Here is a 23437-nt window from a genome sequence, read left to right on the forward strand (position 1 = left end):
CCTAAGCCATTACTCTTCATACCTCTAATTATTTCCAAGGATATCGGGAAGCTATATAACCAAAGAACACTTGAGAAAACGATGAAAGGTTTTAGAACTTTAGTGGTGTTTCATTTGTGTGTCTTTGAGGGAGTGAGAGGGAGTGAGTTATTCACTGTGTAATGAGATAACCTGAGTCTGTGTGTCTATGCAGCATGATGTCACATAACCACAGCTCTGCATCATCAAGCTCACGGTGACCTGGAGGAAATCCCATTGAGGAAAAAAACCAGGATAATGAGACCTTCGCAATTCTTCGCAGCTGCGCTTCCGAAAACATTCACCTTAGGAGCATCTGATTGGTTTTCGGTTTGACTCAAACAATTCTCCACAGTATCACTTTATTGGTTTTATCTTCGTGAGTTTAAGATCTGGCCGAGCGAGACTATGTAAAGGATGACATACTAGCAAGCAGTAGACAGGGTTTATTACCCTCCGAAACATATGAAGATGATAAGATGATAAAATTTACTCTGGGACAGATAAAATTAGATTCGTTGTGGTGAGCGAATCACTGGTGTCACATGAACATGAGCTGATACTGCTTCTCCATTTAGCTATTTTCTGAAAAACTCGGCACATTCAGTGAGCCTGACAGGCAGCTCCAGTTATGATTAATGATACACCGAAGGCAAAACGGATATACACCTAAATAAATAGCAACTGCAATTGGAATAGACTGACTTAACCTGACCGTGCGCTCACATCGGCATCAACAGCGAGGTAATCATTCGTTTCAGATAAACGATGTGAGACAAGGAGCAGCATTTGGGAGACACGGTGACATGGAGACCAGTGGTTAGTTAACACTTCAACAGCAAGTGGAGCTTTAGCCAGAATTGCATAATATTGAACAGTAGTAAGCAGTAAGTACGACCAACAACACTTAACTGTCAAAACAAGCGCATACAGGGAGAACATTTTTCAAGAAATGCTATACCAAATTCTAGCCATCGTATAAGAGAAGATGCCCAATCGTTGTCTCTGAAAGAAAGAATGTTTTCCCCGACAAAGCACTAGGATTGTGATGGGATATATTACCGATTCTGCAGAGGTGTTCTGGGCGAAAAATCATGCCACAAGCCTTGTAAAAATTACTTTGGAAGCGGTCGTGAGCTTCACACAGATTTGGTGCACCCCATCATATTTAGTTAATGTCAAAACGTTCACTGGGTTTAATTATGACCTATGAAAAGGGCATCAATAAGCAAAGTTGCCCTTTGCTGGCGTACTTTGGTCATGATGTGTTTGTGTTTTCAGTGGTTGCGTGTCAGTAGATAAATCATCCCGAGCCAGGCTTACAACAGCAGCAGGACTGTTCAGATGAGGTGGAAGATGAGAGGAGAAACAGGCACCGTCTCTCCAACTCCTGCCTGTCTTTCCTTATTTTTCTCTTTATCTAAAAGCTTGTCTTGAGATCAGTTCTCCCTTTGGTCCTGCATTTTTTTTTTCATCTGTGCCTCTGTCTTGGTTTTGTAGACCTGACTCAAAGACCTGTTAGCTATAGTGGCTTTTCCAGTAAGTACTGTAGATATCAGATTTATGATTGTTTTTGTTTCCTCTTTTAAATTTGCAAATATTTTTTAACTGCCTTGCTCACTTCTTAAATGCACATTGCTGAGAAACCCTCAACCTCAAACTTTAATTTTTAGTAATCTCTTTTGCCCTCTGTGCTTCTCCTCTTCTGTTTGAGATGGCAACACCGACCAAATACTTTTATGTTGCCTTAAATCATAATTAGTATCTTAAATTCATGGCCCCAAATGATACCAGATGAACTGAGTTAATGTTAAGACAAGATTTTTTCCTTGAGTGAATAGGTATCTTTATGAAATAGAATTCTTAAATTTATAACCACGCTAATAAAACCTTCCTCTTGGCATCCCTGAATAAAATGACTTCTTCTAATATATGCATTTATACCACAGGAAAAGCTCTGAGCTCAGGGGCCAGACTCTTTTCTCGCCTTCACCATCTGTTCAAGACTATGCAGTCCGGAGTTACCGGCGTTTAACCCACATATGAACATTATGTACCGTATGGCTATGGCATTGCAACAAACTTTAGTAGTGTAAGGGAGATGGTGGCACATGATGTTTCATCCTGCTGAACCACTGATCCAACCCCCCCCCGTTGCCGCCCTTTTGTTTCCTAGGCGATCCACTCAGTTGCCTGGCATCACGAGGGCAAGCAGTTCATTTGCAGTCACTCAGATGGAACTCTGACCATATGGAACATCAGAGGCCAGGGCAAGCCCATACAGACAATCACCCCACACGGTAAGGAGGTGGTCTCACACACACACACACACACACACACACACACACACACACACACACACACACGCACAAACACACACTCACACATAGGGGCTGTGTGCGAAATCACTCCCCAATTCACTCATTTCCTGTTTCCCATACAACAGATAATCCGTAGTGTTCACATATAGTTTTCCATGGTGGGAATTCTGGGAGGCAACTACTGTATATATAGCTTAAATTTTACGCTCAGAATCCAGAAACTCCGTGGAGGGTAATTAAAGTGCACAAGTAAACAGGGTTTTGATTTTGCTACACAGATTCATACTTACTTTTTTGAGTATTCTCCAGTCTTTGCTAGTTTAGGGGCAGATATCGAGCATTTGTTGTTACAACTTCAGGCCTCTAAAAAATGTTTGAAGTGAGACCGTCTGAGACAAGAAAAATTGCCATGTGAGGGGTTGCCTGGAGACGTTGCTTAGTATTGAGGGGTGTAAAGAGAAAAGTTGGAATCTACTGCTCCAAATAAGTTGTTCGTTCATGCCTTATACAAATACTTATGGATGATAGAACCTTAGTAACACATTTGCATGGGTTATTAAGTAAAAAATCAAAACAAAACAGAACAAAAAACGCTGGTTCTGTGTGGTCTGATTACTTGGGCAACTTATAGTACAGTACAAGTTTTACAATACACGGTACCAATGCTCTCAGCTATCTATATTTATTGTAGCCGACCCTCAAAAGTCTCCCTAAATATGGCTCCCTCTTTGTTTCCTCATTCCAGTCAGAGGATTACTGTCAGTTCAATTATGTCCTGCCTCTGTTTGCTTTACTTTGTGTCTGCACCCGCATACATTAGTGCTGGTGCTCTGTTTATTTCCTGCAGAAAGCAAGTCTGCTCTTTTGAAGATGTTTTTTAATCCACACTCCTCTGCCCCCCGCCACCGCCACCACCGCCACCAACGCCACCACCACAACTACTCATCCCACAGAGCACTGTGACAGTTTGCCCAGATGAAGGACCGGGAAGAAATAGACAGAGGGTGTGAGAGCGACAAATGGACAAAGAGAGTTAGAGAGTCAGAGAGAGGAACAAAGGAAAAGAAAAACTTCTAACCAGTTTTCTCAAGCTGGTTGTGTGTATAGGGGATTGCAGAAAGGATTTCACCACACAGGCTTTTTAATTAGTTGTTTCTCCCACTGCTGCATGTATAATTACTTTGGTATTTAATGGGCAATTATGCAAATTCCTTTGACAGGTTTAAGTAAGGCTTATAAGTCCTCCTTTAATTGTCTTTTTAGATATCTGTTATTTAGATGTAGTTATTAAAAGTCGTTCTTTATTATATAGACCTGCTTTGTATAACCTGTCTTAGGGCTCAGTTTGGCTCTTAAGTAAAAGTTCTGATATATTCAGCCAGTTATTGTGCCTTCTGATATAAAACTATGCGTAGGGAGGCGCACATATGATGGATGTGCAAATTTCCCTCACACGGACCTCCCTTGAGGTTTGAAAAGATGGATTCTGTACATCATCCATGATCGTCACACCTTCTTTCCATGTCCCTGCCCCTGCATTTGTCTTTCTCCTCTCTGACGAATAGGCCTTTGTTATTGTCTTTGCTGCTCTTCAGACCTGCATGTTAAGTGTAGCTTCTGGGGGGGGGGTTGAGAGGACAGGAGAAACTTGAAAAAAAGAGGAGGTGAAGAGGGAGTGAACGGGCAAACTAAAGTAACTTCTGTTTGTGCTATTTTAGGAAAACAGCCCAAGGACGGGAAGAAGCCAGAGCCTTGTAAACCCATTCTCAAAGTGGAGTACAAAACCACTAGAAATGGGTAGGGTCCCTCATTCTCTGTCTCACACACACACACACACACACACACACACACACACACACACACACACACACACACACACACACACAGACACACAGTGACATACACATACACACACGCACACTTGCTTGGGCAAGAATATGCTTAATTATAAACACAAAAGACACAACAAGGGTATTTACAGGGGTTAAAAGCTGTTGCCGGGGCTATGTGAGTTACAAATGTGCATGTGCCTTAGACGTGGACCCACCCACAACTCAGTCTCATGTCAATCCAGCAGAACCAACCATTTCTTAGCAACAGGCTTTCTTTGTTCTTAGCCACTGGGCTGTTATTTGCTGTGTTAGTAATAATATACATGAAGGTGTTTTGATACTGAAGGAAGGGAACTCCACTCCTCTTTCCCTGCTTCTTCAGCTCTACCCCTGTTATTATTTTTGTGTATCAGGACACCTCAGAGTGTACTCTACAGTCAAAAAAAATCTATTAAAATCAGCTGTAATTTTTTAATGTTTATACGTAATCCAATTAACTTATTGCTTCTGTCATATGGTTACCTGCTGTTTAACGTATCTTCTTAAATAAAACGCCAGTATATAAAAAGCCCTCTATATATTGTAAAAAAAAAAAATAAATAAAAATTATGCCTCTCTTTGTGTGTGTGTTTGTGTGTGTCCCAGGGAACCCTTCATAATCCTGTCTGGTGGCCTGTCCTACGACACAGTGGGCCGGCGGCCTTGTCTGACGGTAATGCATGGCAAGAGTACCGCTGTGCTGGAGATGGACTATCCTATTGTAGATTTCCTCACACTCTGTGAGACCCCCTACCCTAATGGTAGGTGTGTCTTTGGTGTGTGCACGTCTGAGAATGAAATTGTACGGGATTTGTCATCATATCCACTTTTCTGTGAATGCATTGGACTCACACACTCACACACCTTTCTGTTCTTTAATTATGTCGTATTGCTTGCCCTTGTGCCTGTGTGTTTCTGTAATAAATATGAAATTTCCCAGGGGGAAGGATCCTATTTCAGTTTCATTATCCCACACATAGAATATTAAATTTTCATTTCATCTTTTTTACACTGTAGCCTTCCATCTAAATTGAATTATTATTTTATTTCCTGTATTAACAGCTGAAACAACTCAGAGCGAGGATGAATGGTATGGGATCCTGTTGTATGTAATCCATAATGTAAACTCTGGCGCAGCGTTATCTGCCTCATATACAGCTACAGGAAGGATTAGTGAGTTATGCAACAATTGTGACTTCATTATGTCACTGGCGACCTGACCACCCGCTGATTTCATCCGGTAATGGACATTAGTGGGTCTCTGGATTACACAATACATGTCTGGCCGATAGCGTGCGTGCGCATCCTTAAACCAGTGTTAGTGTGTAAAGGAGGTTGATAATCCGTGATGATGTGGCTGCAGATGAGGCAGTGTGCGCACCATTATCTTTGTAAAAACAAATGACATAAAGACGAGGTATCTGTTTAAAACGCATGCTAGCGAAGGCAGAGCAACTAGTAGGGAAGTACAACTGTGAATTTCTCGCAGTAAACAAAATTTAACCCACAGTATATGTAGAGCTGTCAGACCAGACACTCTGCTAGAGTCCCGGCATTGTTAGAAATAAAGATTAGTTACTTTCATACTGTATGTTTAACGCTTAAGGCTGCTGTAATCAATATTTGCAGCGGAGCACATAACTACTTTTATGTGAAAGGAGCCACACGTAGCAACAAATCCACAGGGAATTCTCACCCAATCCTGCAGTTTCCCTTCAGCGCCACAAAGCTTTATGACATCTTTGAGCTCATTGTTTTGGTTTCCCAGACAGCATCTTTACAATTTTGATTGACTCTGTCTGCTCTCATCAGCGTCGTTTTCAGCTGCAGCAGACAGCAATTTTATTTATTTATTTTGCCATCCACATCCTTTTTTTCTTTTTTCTATCATAGAAAAAAAAACCCTTTGATTAGCTGATTTGTAATTTATTTGTATCTTTAGCTAAATCAGCAGAGGAAAAAAAACATAATTATAGTTGCTATTTTCAGCTCCCAAATCCCATAACTGACAGACATGGCTACAGTGATCTGAAGCTGCATAACGATTCACTGCAGATTTTGAATCACTTGTGGACCCAGTGCCGGGGAAGAAAAAGGAGCAAGACAGCAAGATGTGCAGTGACAACAGTTGTCAAAGTCCTTTAACCTTGTTGTACTCTGACAGTCTGAGACCTGCCACTCTAAACAACAGATTTTTCTGTAAACACCGGTTTACACCCAGACACTCAAATAGTACATGTCTGAATGGTAGGGTGTGTGATGCTACTCCCGAATCAAATATCCAGGAGAGAAGGGGACTAGCAGCTACTGTCTCTGCATAATGCAAAGACCCATGCTTTAGTTACTGGAGTGAAACCAGATGAAACTTTGGGGCAATGGGTGATTTGAGGTTAGAAAGGCAGTCTTGTGTTTCTTTCCCTTCCCATACGTTTTGCCAAGGTGCACTTCAGCGAGGTGTTAAAACCCCCAGCTGCTCAGGTTAAGTGGCCATCAGCAGAAAACAGTCCCGGGCAACTCTCTACTGGGCATGTGATCAGTGTAAATCTATGAAAGTGGAGCAGTCTTTGCATACATTCAGGACAAAAATGGTCTGATTATGTCTGTTAGATCTGTATTGCTGGATGTACCTTATTAGTATTTATCTCCAAATCCTCCATACCTTGAGTCTTGTCACTTACATAATGCCGGAATACTGAGTAGAATAGGACACATATGTGTGTGTAGTTTATTGAGTAGCATGGTGGGATCTTTACAGCCTCCAACGTTGTGCATCTGTAGATGATGCTCTTACAAGTTATATATTATCAATTCATTAATTGTAAAAGTTTAAGATCTATTATAAGGGAGACTCATCTTAAGGTGGCATATGAAATTCTACTCCTGAATCAGACTGATACAAATATTAAACCGGAGCAATATCCCCCACAGTGATAAATCACATAGATTAATACATTTTAAGCGTTAAGCACCCCCCCACACACACACACACACACACACACACACACACACATCTTTAGGGCACAGATATGATAATAACATTTGCCATGTGAAGTGTGAGAAATTCTTCCCCTGTGGTTTGCAGATTTCAGAGGAGCTCCCTCTCAAGGAATCACAAAACTACTTAAAGCCTCGCGTGATGAGTGACTTGTCTTTGTGTCTCTGTGCAGATTTTCAGGAACCTTACGCTGTGGTGGTCCTTCTGGAAAAGGATTTAGTGGTGATCGACCTTGCACAAAATGGGTGAGTCTGACTCTGTATTAAATAACTCCTGGTCATCAAATATCACAGTTGACCTATTAGTGCTTGTTATATTTATTATATATCACCTCTACTCTATATCACGGTATAACTTACTCCCATAAATCTTGTGCTTTAGTTTCCATGCGATACTGAATGAGACTAATGCACTGATACTGGGCAGACAGACCAATTTATTTGAGAGCGACTTTGTCTGTGCTCTCTTGCTAACAGCTACCCCATATTTGAGAACCCCTACCCTCTGACTATCCACGAGTCTCCTGTGACCTGCTGCGAGTACTTTGCCGACTGCTCTGTGGACCTCATACCTGCACTTTACTCTGTTGGCTCGCGGCAGAAACGACAGGGCTACAGCAAAAAGGTACTGTACAGGAAACCTCTACTGTATGTTGTAACAGCGCATCCTGTTGTTTACTGATATATCTTTCTTAAATGGAAGTTAAGTATTGAAAGGGTACCAGTTGAACAATATCACTTGTTTTAGCAAACAGTTGAAGAACTGGTGACACTCCCACCCGCTTCCTACTACTGCAGATTGATATAGCCATCAAAATACATCTTTTAACGTGGCTGAGAAAGATTACTGCCAATATTATCCACGTGAGTGTAATCCGGTGGCTCAGAGTTCTGCGGTAACATCAGGACTGTTGTTCTATGTGACGAGTGAGCTGCTGACAGCAACTTGTAGAATGTCAGTTCTTTCCTGTGGAGTTCATCAAACACCAGTATGCATCACACGGCCGCACAAATGATTTTTTCAAATGATGTTTCGTCCACAATGTCTGATTTGAAAGACGGGCTGTGCGCAATTTTACACATTAATGGCACAGCAGCGTAAATAATCATAAATTATTTAAACGTCCAGACACTGCGACAGGGTCGGTCAGGAACTAATAATAAATAATGCTCGGTGTTTCTCCAAACATCGGACTGGAAAGCCTTTACTCACAGATTCAGTTTGACCGTAAAAATCATCTGCAGTAACACGGCTTTCTTCAGGGTGAGTCCTGAGCTCCATCGACTCTCTCAGGAAATTTTTATTAAAATCAAAAGTCCAAACTCCATGTCAAAAGGTTTTTTTTTTTTCTCTCATGTGAAAAGGGTTTTTACAATGCATTTTGCCACTCGCAGTCATGTTTCTAGGCTAAATACTGTATTTGCATCTGTGGCTTATGTGCATAGAAGCATATCCATATAATCAATAACACCACAAAATGAAATTAATAAAATAAAACTTGCTAGTGAGAAGATTTTCTCACTTTCCCACATGTGAGGTTGTTTTTATCTCTGGAGCAGAATCCTGCACGGGTACAGTTTTCGATCTGTTACCTTAAGTGATCTCTAAGTCAATTCTGGACGCGGCTCGCCCCGTCAATATAAGACCTGACCCGAATCATAATTAAATATAGGCTCAGAGCTGCTGCTGTTGGGGCGCGCAACGGCAAGAGGCAATAAAAGGTTAAAAATAAATGCACTGATAGTTCATTCAGAAGCGGAAGCACCCCACATAATTTCAGTGCATTATGTCCACTTGTTTTTTCCTCCTGCTCAGAACTAACTAAGTGGCATAAGTGCACACTCACGCCTCTCTCCAAAATCCTGCTTACTTTACGCGTCGCTGGCACAGCTTGGATATCTTCATTGCATATTTAAATCTTTGAGACACTGGGATTTAACATTAGCTGACCTTGTGCATTTTTTCGAAATACTAACTGGTAAATGTCCAAACTCTATTTTGTATTTGTTTGTCTAAAGATATAAGGCTTGTTTCATGATTTTTTTTTTTTTGGATAGATAAGGAGCGCTATGATAGGAGTGCAAATAGATTTTTATACATTTATTGTACTTTAAGTTAAATGAATTAGCCTGTAAGCTAATTCTTTTCACAACTATAACCAGCCCTGCTTATATTCCTGCAACTGCTGCACCTATATACATCAGCTGCCTATTAATTCTATCATTGACAGCATATTTGGGGACGATGTATAATAATATTTGGGGTGTTGTGTGTTCTTTTGTTCTTGTTTTCATTTTGGTTTTAATGTGACTGGTCAGTGCTGCAACTCACCCCAACTCCAGCTCCCGATTCTGTATTCCTCCTACTGATAATGTATTCGGCCTTTCTTCCACGTTGCGCCCAGCTGTGCCTGGTTTGCGCCTTGTTTCCTGGGCCTGTGTTCACCGAGATTGCAAAAAAAAAAGCTGCTGGTCAAACCCATTTGTGTTTGCGCCCGGAGATTTTGCTTGCGTTTGCATCTGCACCGTATTTCAGAAATATAAAGCCCATAGTATTGTTCCTAGAGTTAGCACAACCAAATGACAAACTTTGTAAGAAATTGTCATTAAATCACAGAAGTATAAAATAGGTGTGACTATGTTGCCACAGAAACCAATAACTACTCCTATATAGGCGACCTTTCTTAAGCAAAAGCAGACAAACCAGATTTTTACTTTAATAAAAATAAATAAAATAAATTACAGCTACTTCACCTCCCACCATAGAGATGTATAAAAATGTAGAAGTATCCTGAGGGCAGAATTTTCTTTTTTCATGTCACTCTGGATCACAGTGCCATAGAAGAGCTAAATGCCTAAATTAGAAATGTAAATGTCCCACACTACACCCTCTAACCATCCTGGCATACACCAAGAACAACAAGGTTACAGGATAAAGGCCACATTCATACATAACTCCACATGCTACGTTAATTTGGAAGTATATTTCTCAACGTTTCCGTAAAGGTAAATGGAATATATAGTTGTGTCATATCACCTAACGAACCGGCTCTATACCCCCCCTCCTCTCCTCTCATTCTCTTCTCTTATCCCTGTATCATCTTCGACAGACCCCCTGCTCTTTCAGCCATTATGTATGCCTATTTTCTTTTTCGCCGTCGCCTTGTTCTAGCTTTCTGTTGGAAATGTCAGCATGTACTGACCCAACCTGGTTGCTGCTTTTCCTTTTTTTTGTTAAGTGAAGGCCTGGCTGAGCTGCAGGAGGGCATTCGCACAAAAAGATCACTATGAGTCATCCTGCTGACCTTTGTATGTGTCAACGTGTTCAAAGCCAAACCCCCCATCAACACACACACACACACACACACGCGCGCGCGCACCCACTCTCAGATGGTGACACACATGCATTGAGGTGCATAATCTGTAATTGAAAGACACGCTGAGAGACGTACACAAAGGATACCTGCCTGTTTTTCCCAGGCGCACTTACGCATTTGCAGTTTGATCATGTCATCTGTTTCTGAAATCAATGTTTCTATTGACACGCTGTTTACTGACAAAGGTGTACTCCTTCCTGTACTCTCTCATTCTCTCTAATGCAATGTGTGTGTCTGCTGTCTATCCAGGAATGGCCTATTAGTGGTGGAAACTGGGGTCAAGGCACACAAAGCTACCCAGAGATCATCATCACTGGGTAAGACAATACTGATTTCATTAGCATTATCATTATCGTCTTGCCGCAACTCAATTACTTTCACCTCTCCTGCACTGTCAGGTCAACACAGCAGAGGAGCCTGTCTTAAAATATTTACTGTAAGCCTTTATATATTCCAGTCATGTGCACTTTGCTCCATTTTGATGTTTATTATCCCACACTAAGCTGTCAACAAGGGGAGAAGGGGAGTTTTTAACAGAACACATGCACCGCAGAAGTGACATTGAGGTATGGGTTTGGCAGTAGGAGGCTCTCACTCCTCTCCTTCCTCCCTCTCTCCTCACTCCTACATGCTGTATTACCATTCTGTCCAGGTTTTTCTCTCCCTCTCAAAGAGTAAAAAAATATTTCGCTCCCGATCCACTTGGCTGAACTGGCGACAAAAACAATGAGGAGTGACGATGACAACGAAAATACATATTTTCTGGCAGTGTTCTTCTCTTTGACACTGAACGGGGAAGCTGTCAAGCTTACCACCTGTTGATGAGCGTAATCCTGTGTACTGTCATTACACGTGTTCGCCTCATTTACTCGTTTTAACAAAGTGAATTTACACTAACTGGCCAAAAAATGTGTAGCCACATGAACGTTTCACCCATACGTGGCTGTTGAACATGTCATGCAAAACCTTGGGCACCAATGTGTTATCATAACAGCCTCCACTCTTCTGGGAAGGCTTTCCACACGATTTTGGAACCTGTTCTGCAGGGATTTGCTCCCGTTCAGTCGCAAAAGCTTTAGTGAGGTCAGGTATTGATGTTGGGCGACACGTCCTGGTTCTGGTGTCGGATTGGGTTGAGGTCATGGCTCTGTGCAGGCCATTCAAATTCCCCTACACCAAACATGGGAAACCATTTCTTTATGGACCACACTTGTGTGCATGGAGGCATTGTCAGCAAAGGACCCTTCCCTAAACTAGCGCCACAAAGTCAGAAGCACACTATTGCACAAAATATCATTTTATGCTGTAGCATTAAGATTTCCCATAATTGGAACTAAGGGGCCTAAGCCATGAAAAACAGTCCCAGAACAAAAGTACAAAAAGTATGTGGACAAGGTTGTCCTTATACTTTTGGCCATAAACTATACCTAGTTATTATAAAGGAGAGATCTATGGTCGGATTAAATGATAAATGGGGACTAAATAAAATATGTTAGTTGCTGAATATTTAACTTGATTGGTTTACTACCTGGTTTACTAACCTGATTTTGTTGTAAATGCCTTAGAACAGCAAAGTAATCCAAAAAAATTTTTTTCTAAATGAGAATTGTCTTTAATGGATATTCTAGAGATGCTTTAATGCTCCAAATCTGACAAACTGGCTTTTTAACTTTAATCTCTGAAACTGTAAGACAGCGGGTCACAAATTTAAATTCATCTCACGTCCTTTTTCTTCCTTCTCTTCGATTCCCAGCCATGCTGATGGAACTGTGAAGTTCTGGGATGCCTCTGCAAGTGAGTTCTCTCAACAGCTAAGCTTTATCTATGCTTCACAAAATGATAATTATTGTCTGGAAGTTTTCAGACAAACAACAGACAACAAAGGACCCTTTGAGCTTCAGTCAAAATTTGAGAGAGAAAGGGTAGAAAAATGAAAGAAAATCTCATAGAAAAACTTTATGATAATCCTTTTTTTTTCCAATAAAGTATTCAAAATTTGAACATTTTTTAAATATAAACAAAATAAGTAGTGGTAATATAAGGTGTTACAGTACTAATTAACTATTTCAAGTTCAAAGTGCCACACAGCTTCTGATTTGATATTGTCAGGAGCCAGATTCGGTATCTATGTCTGATGACCCCGGATTGCAACTGATATTTTCTCCACTCCTACTTTTTTTTCCTAGTAATGCTCCAGGTGCTCTATAAGCTCAAAACAGCGAAGGTGTTTGACAGAAACCGGTCAAAGGAAGACAAAGCCGGCATGGACGTGTCAGACGAAGACCCCTTTGCCATTCAGATTATGGCCTGGTGCCCTGAGAGCCGGATGCTGTGTGTGGCTGGGGTGTCAGCCAACGTTATCATGTACCGCTTCAGCAAGCTGGAAGTAACTACTGAGGTGGTGCAGGTGGGTAACGGTTTACAATGTGCGGTGTGTGCGTGTGTATAATATATGTATATATATATTTTTCACTTTAAGACTCTTACATGCAGTCATGGACATCGATATGGGACATAACTCTGTAGCTCTCCATCAAGAGGACATTTTCCTGTTGTTTGTCATTTGCCCTCAGCACTGTTGTGAGACATGCACAAACACACACACACACACACACACCTCAAAGATCTGCCGAGTCAAAGACAGTATGGTTGCCATGCCAACAGACGGCGCAGTGAACAAGCAAAGCTAGACCGTCATTATAATCTGCCTCGATAGCGACGCGAGTGCTTATGGGGGTGTGCGATGGGAGTCAGTGTTTAGTGACATAAAGAGAAAGAACTTCGGTTTAATCTGTGAGTGCAGGCTCACAGCTCCTATATTACAAGTGAGGCGAATGTGCACGTATATGCTTTGTTTCTGCTGTTGACCATTGGAGCAGTGGAGTGTTAAATTGGTAACCAGCGAGATACTTTATTTATTTATAATTTTGGCAACATTTCTCTTGCTAGGCAGTCATTGCTGTGCTGCTGTGGCCCTACACTTCACAGAGATCCCTTGTCAATCAAAGTGCAGTCCGTGGGCAGTACTTTGTGTTTTTCTGCACAGGTCCGTTAATGAACTTTATTTATGTATTTTTTTTTAAATTGGTTCCCTGTATGTGTCCAGCACTATTCGTCCTAAATATCCAAATCTTTTGTTCTTCCAAACAAACTGAGCTTGAAGCCAGAGGTTTTCGCGAATCTGCAGTCTTAAGAGCACCTTGGAGGCAGTCGTTCAAGGGAGATGGATCCAAATCAGCCATCTTCCTGTTAGAAGCCGAGCGGTTTTTCTGTGGGTGACTGCCAGTGCTTATGCATGTGTCAGAGAACCGCCTCCCTTTGCACAAGATCAGACACCTCCCTATAACCTTGTAGAAATGAAGGTAGAGTCGGACAGAGGCAGGCGGGAGTGAGAATCTGAAGAAGGGCACTGATTGCTCTTCACTCCCACATATCAGTGGGGCTAATGAGACTGACAGAATGCGAAGAGAGAGGAGTTTAGAGGCGTTGCGTGTGTGTGTGTGTATGTGTGTGTGTATATATGTGAATTTAGGTGATGTTTGTGTGTCGGTGCGAAGGCGGAAGTTGCAGAGAAGTAGCCTGAAGGAGGACTTAGAAGGGATGGAATATTTCAGTATTGGAGGACCTCTTTGACTCGCAGTCTGCCTACACACACATGCACACGCACGTGTCACAAACAAATCTATCATCAAAGTGATGCGGATGTCATTTACGGTCATATGACTCTTCCCATCCTCAGAGGGATTGCTGTTTAAGAGTTTTGTGTCGTCATCATGAGTTCTGTGATATCCTCTTTTATAAATTTTCTAATATCTTCTCCTCTGTCAATGTTTTTCCGTGCAACTATGTGTGTGTTGTCTCATACAGCTACTAGAGGTGCGAATGCAGTACGAGCTGAATGACATAGAGTCTCCAGACGGCGGGGGTGGGGGTGGGGAACAGACATCGGCGCTTCCGACACCCGGTGCCTCCCCTCAGACAAGCGGCCCGCCTTCACACCCCTCCACCAGCAGCAACAACTCTGACGGAGGCAACATGCCATGCCTCAAGTATGAAACACACACAGACACACACACACACACACACACACAGAAGAACTGTACATGAACTCTGATAAGCGCCAGGAACGCTTGCACACACATACTCATACGCACTCATGCACACAAGAGTCTTGCTTTTTGCCTCAAGCACACTTGCACAGACTTAGTCAGCGCCTGAAGCAGTCTCAACCTCAGTCTCCCCATCATCCCCTTGCAACCACTCAAGCCAGACACTCAACGCACAACTGCCTCAGAACTGCAGCTGCACCACTTATCACATCTCTTTATAATCTTTATGAAACCTTTTTTTTTTCTGTTGGTGTGTCTCTCCCTTTCATTTTTTCCTCCTCTCTGTTTTTTTTCTTGCTGTCCCTGTTCCTCTCCATCCCACTCTGTCTTCTTCTTCTCCAGAGTGCGCAGTACTCCTCTGAAGCAGTCTCCAGGTTATCAGGTAGATTTGGTGGTCCAGTTAGTGTGGGTGAGTGGAGAGCCTCCTCAGCAGATCACAAGTCTGGCGATCAATTCCTCCTACGGCCTGTAAGTACACACACACTTAGTCAAAACTAGAATCAAGTGGAAGTTTCTTCTGGAAAGATCATGCTGTTTCATCTGAGGTTAAAAAACAAAATACCTAAGATCTATACAGACCATTTTATAAGGACAAAATATACAGAAGTGGACGTGCATACATACAATTTTGTATTTGAAGCAGTAGGAAAAAATTTGCAGATTTGATTGTTTACAGCTCCAAAAACCAAATTAAATCTCATAATCATGTGTCTCTAACCGATCTCACTCTATCTTTCTGCCTTTTTAACCTTGTTCCCTGACTTCCCCCGCCCTGCCCTCCCCACCCCTTTCTCCTTCTCCTTCTCCTTCTCCTCCTCCTCCTCCTCCTCCTCCTCCTCCTCCTCCTCCTTCCACTTCCCTCCCAACTCTCTGACCTCTCTTCAGTGTGGTGTTTGGCAACAGTAATGGTCTGGCGGTGGTGGACTACATCCAGAAGACGGTAGTCCTCAACTTGGGGACTGTCGAGCTTTATGGCTCCAATGACCCCTACCAGAGACAGCCACGGTCACCGAGAAAGACACGGCAGCCTTCTGGAGGTAACAAGGGAAAAAGGGATAGGAAGGAGAAAAGTCCACAGCTGACTAATCACACAGCCAAGGTTTTATTTTTTTCTTTTCATTTTGCCCCAACTCAAAGCTAAAATGTTCAAGTGTGAAGACAGTGACTGTGAAGTCTCACTGTGGGACAAGCAAGAGATTCTTTTCTCCTTTACACTCAGCAACCATGGTTATCAACTCAAGTCCTCGTGTTTTGTGCATATACACGCACACACAAAGGACCAAATGGTTCTTGAATTTACAGTGCTGTCATTAAGTAAGTAAGCACAATACCCGCTCTGGATGTAAGCTGAATACCGCGTATCAAGTACTGCGTTGGTGTAAGCGAGACCATCAGCCAGTGAGCATAGGGGTGTCCATTTCATATAATATTTGAAAATTGGTCTGAAGTTTCCACTAATCGTATTATTGCTTACTGTTTGTTAATATCCAGCTACTAAAGCCATTGATTTTATAAAACAGCACACGTCTCATCTGAAATGATGCTATCCTGACTTCACAAGGTAGACAAACGACGGAGCACTTTGGCAACACAAATGCCAGCTCTTTCTTTGGGCTCTGGTTGACTCTCTTTTTGTCAATATGCCTCTCTCTGCTTCTGTCCCTCTCCTTCTCATCCACGCACACACACACACACACACACACACACACACACACTCTCAAAGCCCATCCCTTCTACACAGGCCACTGCAGCTTCATAGGACTACTGGTAGATAAACAGGATGCCTTCAGTATGGACACACTGCCACCATGTGTTCGACGGTGGCAGTGCGGCTACGTAGATGATGCCGCAGTGTCATGATGATGCGCTCCCCGCACTTAAGCAAAAGTTGATGGATGACTTAGTCAGCCGTGCGTGTGGACGCTGAGGGATTTCTTTTTCATGCTTATGATAGTTTATGCACAAATACGCCGAGCAGCTATGCATGCATGCACACACAGGCACATACACACTCGCAAATGCTCACATATACACGAGCGTGTGCACATGTAAGTGCACACAGAGCATCTGGTGTCACTGACTGGGCTAGCACCTGTCAGAGCTTGGCGAGTGTGAGCAGTAATCAGGCATCCAGCTGTGTTTATCTGCCAGCAGGGACTGCTGTCCGCTTGGCTTTCTGCCTCACAGGACAATGTCACACACACACACACACACACACACACACACACACACACACGATCGCACACTCATACACGAACGTGCAGGCAGCAAAGGGAGGAATTCGACTTAAAAATGGGTGAGGAAAGATTGAAATTGCACTAAGTCTTTCTTAAATTTAATTCGTGAGTGGAATACAGGCTGGTCTGTGGATCAATTTACCCGTTAACTGAAGAGAGCATTAGACATGGAAATCATCCATCTGCACATACTGTCTCGTCCAGTCTCCCAAAAACATGGCGTAATCTGAAGTTCTCTCTGAACTGGCAGTAACGGTAAAAAAAAAAAAGAGGTAGTGTTATATGCACACAGAATGAACACTAATGGTTCCTTCTGCTTCGCCTTATTTTGTATGTAATGGCTCGAACTGTGCGATCTCTGCTGCAGGTCTCTGCGACATCAACGAGGGCTCAGCCACGTCAGAGGACCGCTGCAAGTCCCCTACTTCAGGTAACATGTCCTTCAGCGTCCTGTTGAGAGAAAAGGGGGGAAAATATAACAGACATTTCGCGCTTTCTAGACCCAGTCACAACTATACTTCTAATACCATTTATTTGATAGCAAGAGAAGCAATGGTTGGGGAAGAAGATTAACGTTTCAAAAGATTCTCTACTCTTAATACAGTTTTATTGAAATTGTAGCTCATCAAATTGGAACTGTGTAGAAGGGTTTTTTTTGTTGAACCATAAAATTGTCTGGCTTTCAATTCCATTCTACCTCATTCTTTAGAAGTGCACTGTTTGAGTTTAATACCATACGTTTATGGGTTTTTGAGAGCATTTTCTCATCTGTGCATGCATTCTTTTGCCACTTGGCAGAGTTCAATAGACAGGAATAAATTTGCTTTAATCACACTCTTCATCCCGGAAAACTGGCTAACGGGCTGTAAATGTATCTGATCTCTCTGATGCTCAGTGTGACAGCTAAAAATTATAAATTGAATGAAACTGTTAAACAAAACTCTGCACTCTGGTAGAGACACCCATTAATTGACATTAATCAGAGTGTTAGCTAAAAAGAAAATATTCAAACTAAAATTCCTTGGGTATTTTTCACGTATTCAGTGACTGCACAATTGCATAACTGTGAAAGAATCAGTTAACAGACAGTTAAACAAACCGGCAAAGATGATGTGAGTTAACTTCTCACTTGGATTTTGAACAGGGATCATCTTTCAGTTAAACATTTAAATGTGCACTCGGTGCACTGTTCTGAAGCTGATTCCTCCTAATCCATTATCATATTAATGAGTTTTCATATCAGCGAATACGACCAGATGAAAGCAAACAAAACAGATTGTGCTGTAGGAAAAAAATACCAATTTACTTTGCCAACTTTATGTCACTAACCACATTATGCACCACCTCTAAGAGCAAATATTTATCCCTTTGATGAATGTGTAAAAGTGTATTGTGTTTTGCAGCAGGAAGATGCTCTGTTGCTCTTTTACTTGCCTCCTCCTTCATCTGCGTCATTAGTATTTCAGCTGAAGGTACTTGAAGAGACAACAGCCTAGATCCATCTCATTAGGGGTAACTTGGCATTAGCACACTGAAAATAAGGAGCTTTTTAAAAAGGTCAGACAGAAAACAAATCTCAAAGTCTGGAGTCCTGCCACTTTTCCCAGGTATGATGGCTGTCCCAGCCCCCATGTCTGGTGCCACCAGACTGTGGTCGGATACATCTGTCTGCTTTGCATTATTCATTGGACGGAGTGAGATAAGGTGCCTTCCTGCAAAAAATGTCTGCCTCAAAAAGTCATGTAGCCTAAGTGGTTAGGGTTTTTTTTTTTCTTATTCTCTTTTGATAAGTTTAAACTTACCAAAAATTTAATAATAAATGTAAACTTCTTCTTATGCAGTTTCACCAGTTTTACTTTGAAATACGCTGCAGTATGATGAACTACGGCTCCATTAGTGCCAGGATAGTGCCACTTATTTCAAGAAAAATCTTGGAATAGTTTGATTAGCGTTATAATGAGAGTACCTCTTACAGGTATCAATGCTCAACCACTTACAGTAATAAGAAGGACAGAAGTGTTTTTTCTGTGCATAGAAAAACCAGACCCCTTTTTTTCTTTTTTTCAAACTAAAGCTTGGTGCGTTGTTTTTTTTTTCACATATAATGTACTTGAAATCGTTGGAAACGTCGCTTGTTATGATATCCTCCTGAAACAGGGAAAAATTGATTTAATTGGTTTTCATTTCGGAAATTTAGATGTCATGTAGCTTTGATAGCTATAAGATTAAAAGAGATTAGAGCCTCCACCTCGCTTGATTTCCCCAGCCAAAGTTTTGATTCTTTTTTCTTCTAAAAAGCAGGCAATTGTAATATTATATCGTATTCTCTCAATGGTAAATCTGTTTGTAGGGTGCAGGTTTTTATAACAGAAAACTTTGTATTTGTGTCTGAATTTTGAACCAGCTTTCTTGAAATTAAAAGGGCGGTTTTGCTGCTGCGGACAAAAAAGTGACGGTGGTAACAGCGATAGCTTGTGTGTAGTAACAAGCCGAAGGGTGTTTCTAACTGCACATTTACTGTACTTTACTTTCCCCCTTACACCCCTAAAGTGTTGACGTCAAACAGCAATCTACAGCAATTCTACAATGGAGGTGGTAGAGGAGGTAAGATTGGCCAGAGATTTTCATGAGAGGCTGTGTAGGCAGGACAAACATGCTCCAGATTTGTCCCCCCGTTTTTTTTGTTTTGTTTTGTTTTTTTCTTTCGTTGTCGTAGAGAAACTGTCTCTGTCGTCCGTGTCATAGTCTCCACCATGGGTAGAAATAGACTAGATAATAGGGAGCCAAAGTCCAAATCAACTTCTGGGTTAGCTTCTTTTCCACTATCTTTTGATTCTCACTGTATTAATCATAAACAAACTGCATTCCTTTTTTTTTTTCTTTTTTTTTTTTTTTGGTTAAAATGACAAGGTACTCATATTTTACTGTTGAGCACAGAAGTATATGGACACAAAACTATACATCAAGAACTTAAAGCTCTTGGAGCAGAGGCTAACCTGGAAGCAGGGTGGGACTACAGCTGTCAGTAGACACCCAATACATCTGAGTCGCCTTATACACATATTGCATGCTACATGTACGTAGCACGACTGTCAAATTGTAAATGTGCCTGTGTTTGATATCTGTCCCGATTTGATTGTACAGTACACTACAATGACACCTCAGAGCGGAGAGTAACTCATCTGTCCCCTGTGTCTCTGTGTACCTCCAGTGTGTGTTGATAATTATTTATCCACTGTTTAAGTAACATAAAGCACTTTTCCCTGTTCAAATAAGGGATTCAGAATCCCACCCTCCTACAGATTCCGGTGACAGTGAGTAGGTATCTAAAATTGCCTGTTACAATAGAGACTGGAGTTATCGACTTTGCCAAGACCTGACCATGCTGGAGCCAACATTGTGGATTCTTATTAACGTGCCCAAGCATTACCTCGATTAATTAGTATGAACCCTGTTAAAACTTGCTAATTCTCAAGATTTACGATATACTCACACGAAAGGCCCATCTTAATTTAAAAGCCCCACATGCTCTTGGTACACTCCTGCGAGTGTTTTCCCTTATTTTTAATTTAATCTCGGACTGAGCTTTTAGCTTTGGTGCACCTGTGAGGATGGAGACATTGACCCTTAATCATTTTACCGGTTCATGGAGTTTAGTGTCCTCATATCGTTCCCAGCAGCTCTAGAATAGGCGAAAACACCTACAGTAAGTGGCCTTCAAAAGTCGAAGGTAAAATAGAATTTAAGGAGAGGAGCTGGACAACAGCAAGCTTTGAACGACAAAAAAACCTACAAAAAAGTCAAATTCAGAGCATCAGACATTCAAAGGTTGCAAATCTAAATGAAAACAAAAAATGTATTCAGCCTGCTTTACATGGTGCTCCTATCGAACTTTTTACTTGCTAAGATGGGTTTTATCACACACAGTAGCAATTCTTCTACTTCTTTCACCTACAGACAGAGAAATAATATGTAATGCCCTCATCCATACCCTCAGAATGAAAAGAGTAGTGATCCAGATCAAAAAATCCAGTAAATTTTGCATTATATGAAAAACTATGGATTTAGATGGGGACGGAGAAGTGGTAGGAGATGATCATGGTGGGACTAGCAGACATACAGTAAACAAGTGTAGCCTGTACTTGCTGAGAAATCTTTGGGTAATTATTAATGAGAGAAGCAAGTTATGAAACTGTGACCAAAATTCACTTGGCCTACAATAACTAGTTGACTTCCATATTAACTTTTGACCATCTTCTCCACTGTCTTCTTCCATCTCCTCTTCAATATTTTATATTTCCTGTTACCTTCTTGTTCTTGGTGCATGCTCCTGTGGCATGAGGGTCCTGAATGGCTGTGCAGTTTTGATGTACCTTTACCAGTCCTCTCTTCCAGGGCATTGTGCAACCAGACGTCACCCACCTTTGTTTTGTCCGTCACAGCATGCCTCTGTGAAACACGGGGTCTGTCCTCACGCAGTGTCTCCTCCTGTGTAAAGCATTTTGGCTCTTCTAGTCAATGAAACGATCCCCAGGCACTTGTTCCACAGCCTTCTGACCTTTTTTGTGTATTTAAGCCCTGTGCACAATCCTACACCGATGCTAGTTATCTGGCTTTGCATGGCATCCTGTGTTAGCTTAGACATGTGTTTGTAAAGAGGGATGTTCTCTTTTTTCCAGCAAAGATGTCACGGAAATTAAGCTTGCCTACTGAGCTAAAGCCAGACTTGGGTAAGCCTTGACTTCGTGTCTCCAAACAATTTGTATGATATGCAGTATATCTCTCTCATTCCAACTGGACTCCATCACATTTCATTAGTCCAGTTTTATCTGGTTATTAGCCTCAAAATTGGCAAGCTGTGCATATGTTCTTCTAAGTTTGCATGAGATGAAAGTAGCACTGATCTGATCTGAACCGAAACCCATTGAACCAAACAATATTTTTGGAACAAATTCAGTATGAAATTCTCTGCCGCACTCCCACCTTTTGACCTTGGTGGGGGTCTTATTAGAGGTCAGTGATGCTAAGCTAAACTTTGCACACTCCATCTCACTGTAAAGCTTACTGTAACTTTTGCAGCTTTCTCTTTCTCTTCTGTGCTCTTCGTGTCTTTCCTTTCTCTGTCTGATTGGTTCCTTTACGAAATAAATAGAAATACTGTCACTCTTAAAAAAGAGAGAGACATTTTCTTCTACAGGGGTGTACCACGTTCTTCTAACGTTCCATGGATGGAACATTTGATTTGTAAGGGGCCAAATTAAAATGTGCAAGTGCCAAGATATTTACCTGTAGAGTCTCAGTGTTATGCACCTGCAACCAAAGTGCCTGACAGCCAGATGTTTTATACTAATAGAACTACTGATTGGGGTTTGAACATTTTCAAAATGTTGATCTGTTTGTGAAAATGTGCAAACGCATGTCTGCACTGGATTTGTAGGACACCTGTAAAATTGGAAATCGTCGTCAATCAGGTTTAAGCTGATGCTTCTCTGTTGACCGACTGACTTGAATTATCAGATCCATCTGTATGTACAACAGTCTTTGTTACATTTACCAGCAGTTAAGAGTGCAAACCTATGCTCCCTCTCCCATTTTCCTGGATCACCACTTTCAAAATCTTACAGAGATCAGTAATTATTGAATACAGTTGTTACACAGCTGGTATGTCTTGAGTTTGCTGTAAAACTTCAACCCCAAGCACATTTATCTTCCAAAGGGTTAAATTTACTGTGGACTGTGCAAATGCTATGAACTGTGTCTTGTCTGTCTCGTACTGTCCTCGCATCGCGGGTGCTTTACCTCTCTGTTCTCTCCTCACTGTCCTCCTGTCTGTATGCCCGCCGCGGGGTGCCAACCCATTAGACCACCGGGACAATTCTTTCAGCCGCTCTCGCTCCTCCAGTGTCACCAGCATCGACAAGGAAGCCCGGGAGGCCATCAGCTCGTTCCACTTCTGCGAGACCTTCGCCCGGAAGGGGGACAGCACTTTGACACACTGCCTGTATGTGGGCACCTCCCTGGGAACCGTGCTGGCCCTGGCTCTCACATTGCCACCTGCCGGGGAGCAAAGGCAACTGCAGCCGGTTATCATTTCACCTACGGGTGGGTAATGGGATCATGGAGGGGAGGAAAGGATGGAAAATAGATAACAGTTTTGTTGCTATGGTAAATGATGGTCAGATGGACTCGACTACTGGACAAAATGTGATTGATTTGTGGATTTTTTTTGCATTTCGGTGAAAACTTAGGACTAAAATGTCAGGTTTTTTATTATCATTAACCTCGGGACCAGAAAAAAGGCACCTTGTTTTCTACTACACAAGACACAGTTACGTTTACATTTGGTGTTTCTCAACAAAACAAATTGTGTATGTCCTTGATGCCTAAAAAACAAGTTGAATGCATTTCATTTGATAATTTCTTCCTCTTGCTTTTACTGCTGCACTCCTAAATTTTGTGGAGCATTGCTGCCAGAGGGTACTTTTTAAAATTAAAAGATGAAAATCAAAA

General features: G+C 41.8%; 1 protein-coding gene and 1 long non-coding RNA gene across 2 annotated transcripts in view; one reads left to right on the plus strand and one right to left on the minus strand.

The window, feature by feature from the left end:
* The window catches only part of stxbp5a (syntaxin binding protein 5a (tomosyn)), a 90811-nt gene that overhangs the window by 63699 nt on the left and 3675 nt on the right, over positions 1 to 23437 (plus strand). The window contains exons 9-25 of the mRNA XM_040126210.1: positions 2195 to 2318; positions 4058 to 4136; positions 4817 to 4971; positions 7378 to 7450; positions 7682 to 7829; positions 10831 to 10898; positions 12335 to 12375; positions 12768 to 12988; positions 14449 to 14630; positions 15033 to 15158; positions 15576 to 15727; positions 17295 to 17364; positions 20680 to 20755; positions 21585 to 21657; positions 21815 to 21820; positions 22493 to 22504; positions 22667 to 23029. Of these exons, the coding sequence (XP_039982144.1) occupies positions 2195 to 2318; positions 4058 to 4136; positions 4817 to 4971; positions 7378 to 7450; positions 7682 to 7829; positions 10831 to 10898; positions 12335 to 12375; positions 12768 to 12988; positions 14449 to 14630; positions 15033 to 15158; positions 15576 to 15727; positions 17295 to 17364; positions 20680 to 20755; positions 21585 to 21657; positions 21815 to 21820; positions 22493 to 22504; positions 22667 to 23029 (1969 nt within the window). The remainder of the gene's footprint in view (positions 1 to 2194; positions 2319 to 4057; positions 4137 to 4816; positions 4972 to 7377; positions 7451 to 7681; positions 7830 to 10830; positions 10899 to 12334; positions 12376 to 12767; positions 12989 to 14448; positions 14631 to 15032; positions 15159 to 15575; positions 15728 to 17294; positions 17365 to 20679; positions 20756 to 21584; positions 21658 to 21814; positions 21821 to 22492; positions 22505 to 22666; positions 23030 to 23437) is intronic.
* Positions 14908 to 22821, minus strand: LOC120789481. Its single transcript, XR_005707392.1, has 3 exons — positions 22727 to 22821; positions 17070 to 17377; positions 14908 to 15156 (listed from the first exon to the last, which is right to left on the minus strand). It is a non-coding gene; the product is annotated as an uncharacterized LOC120789481 (long non-coding RNA).

The sequence above is a fragment of the Xiphias gladius genome, chromosome 4, assembly GCF_016859285.1.
Source record: "Xiphias gladius isolate SHS-SW01 ecotype Sanya breed wild chromosome 4, ASM1685928v1, whole genome shotgun sequence".
Taxonomy (NCBI): Eukaryota; Metazoa; Chordata; class Actinopteri; order Istiophoriformes; family Xiphiidae; genus Xiphias; species Xiphias gladius.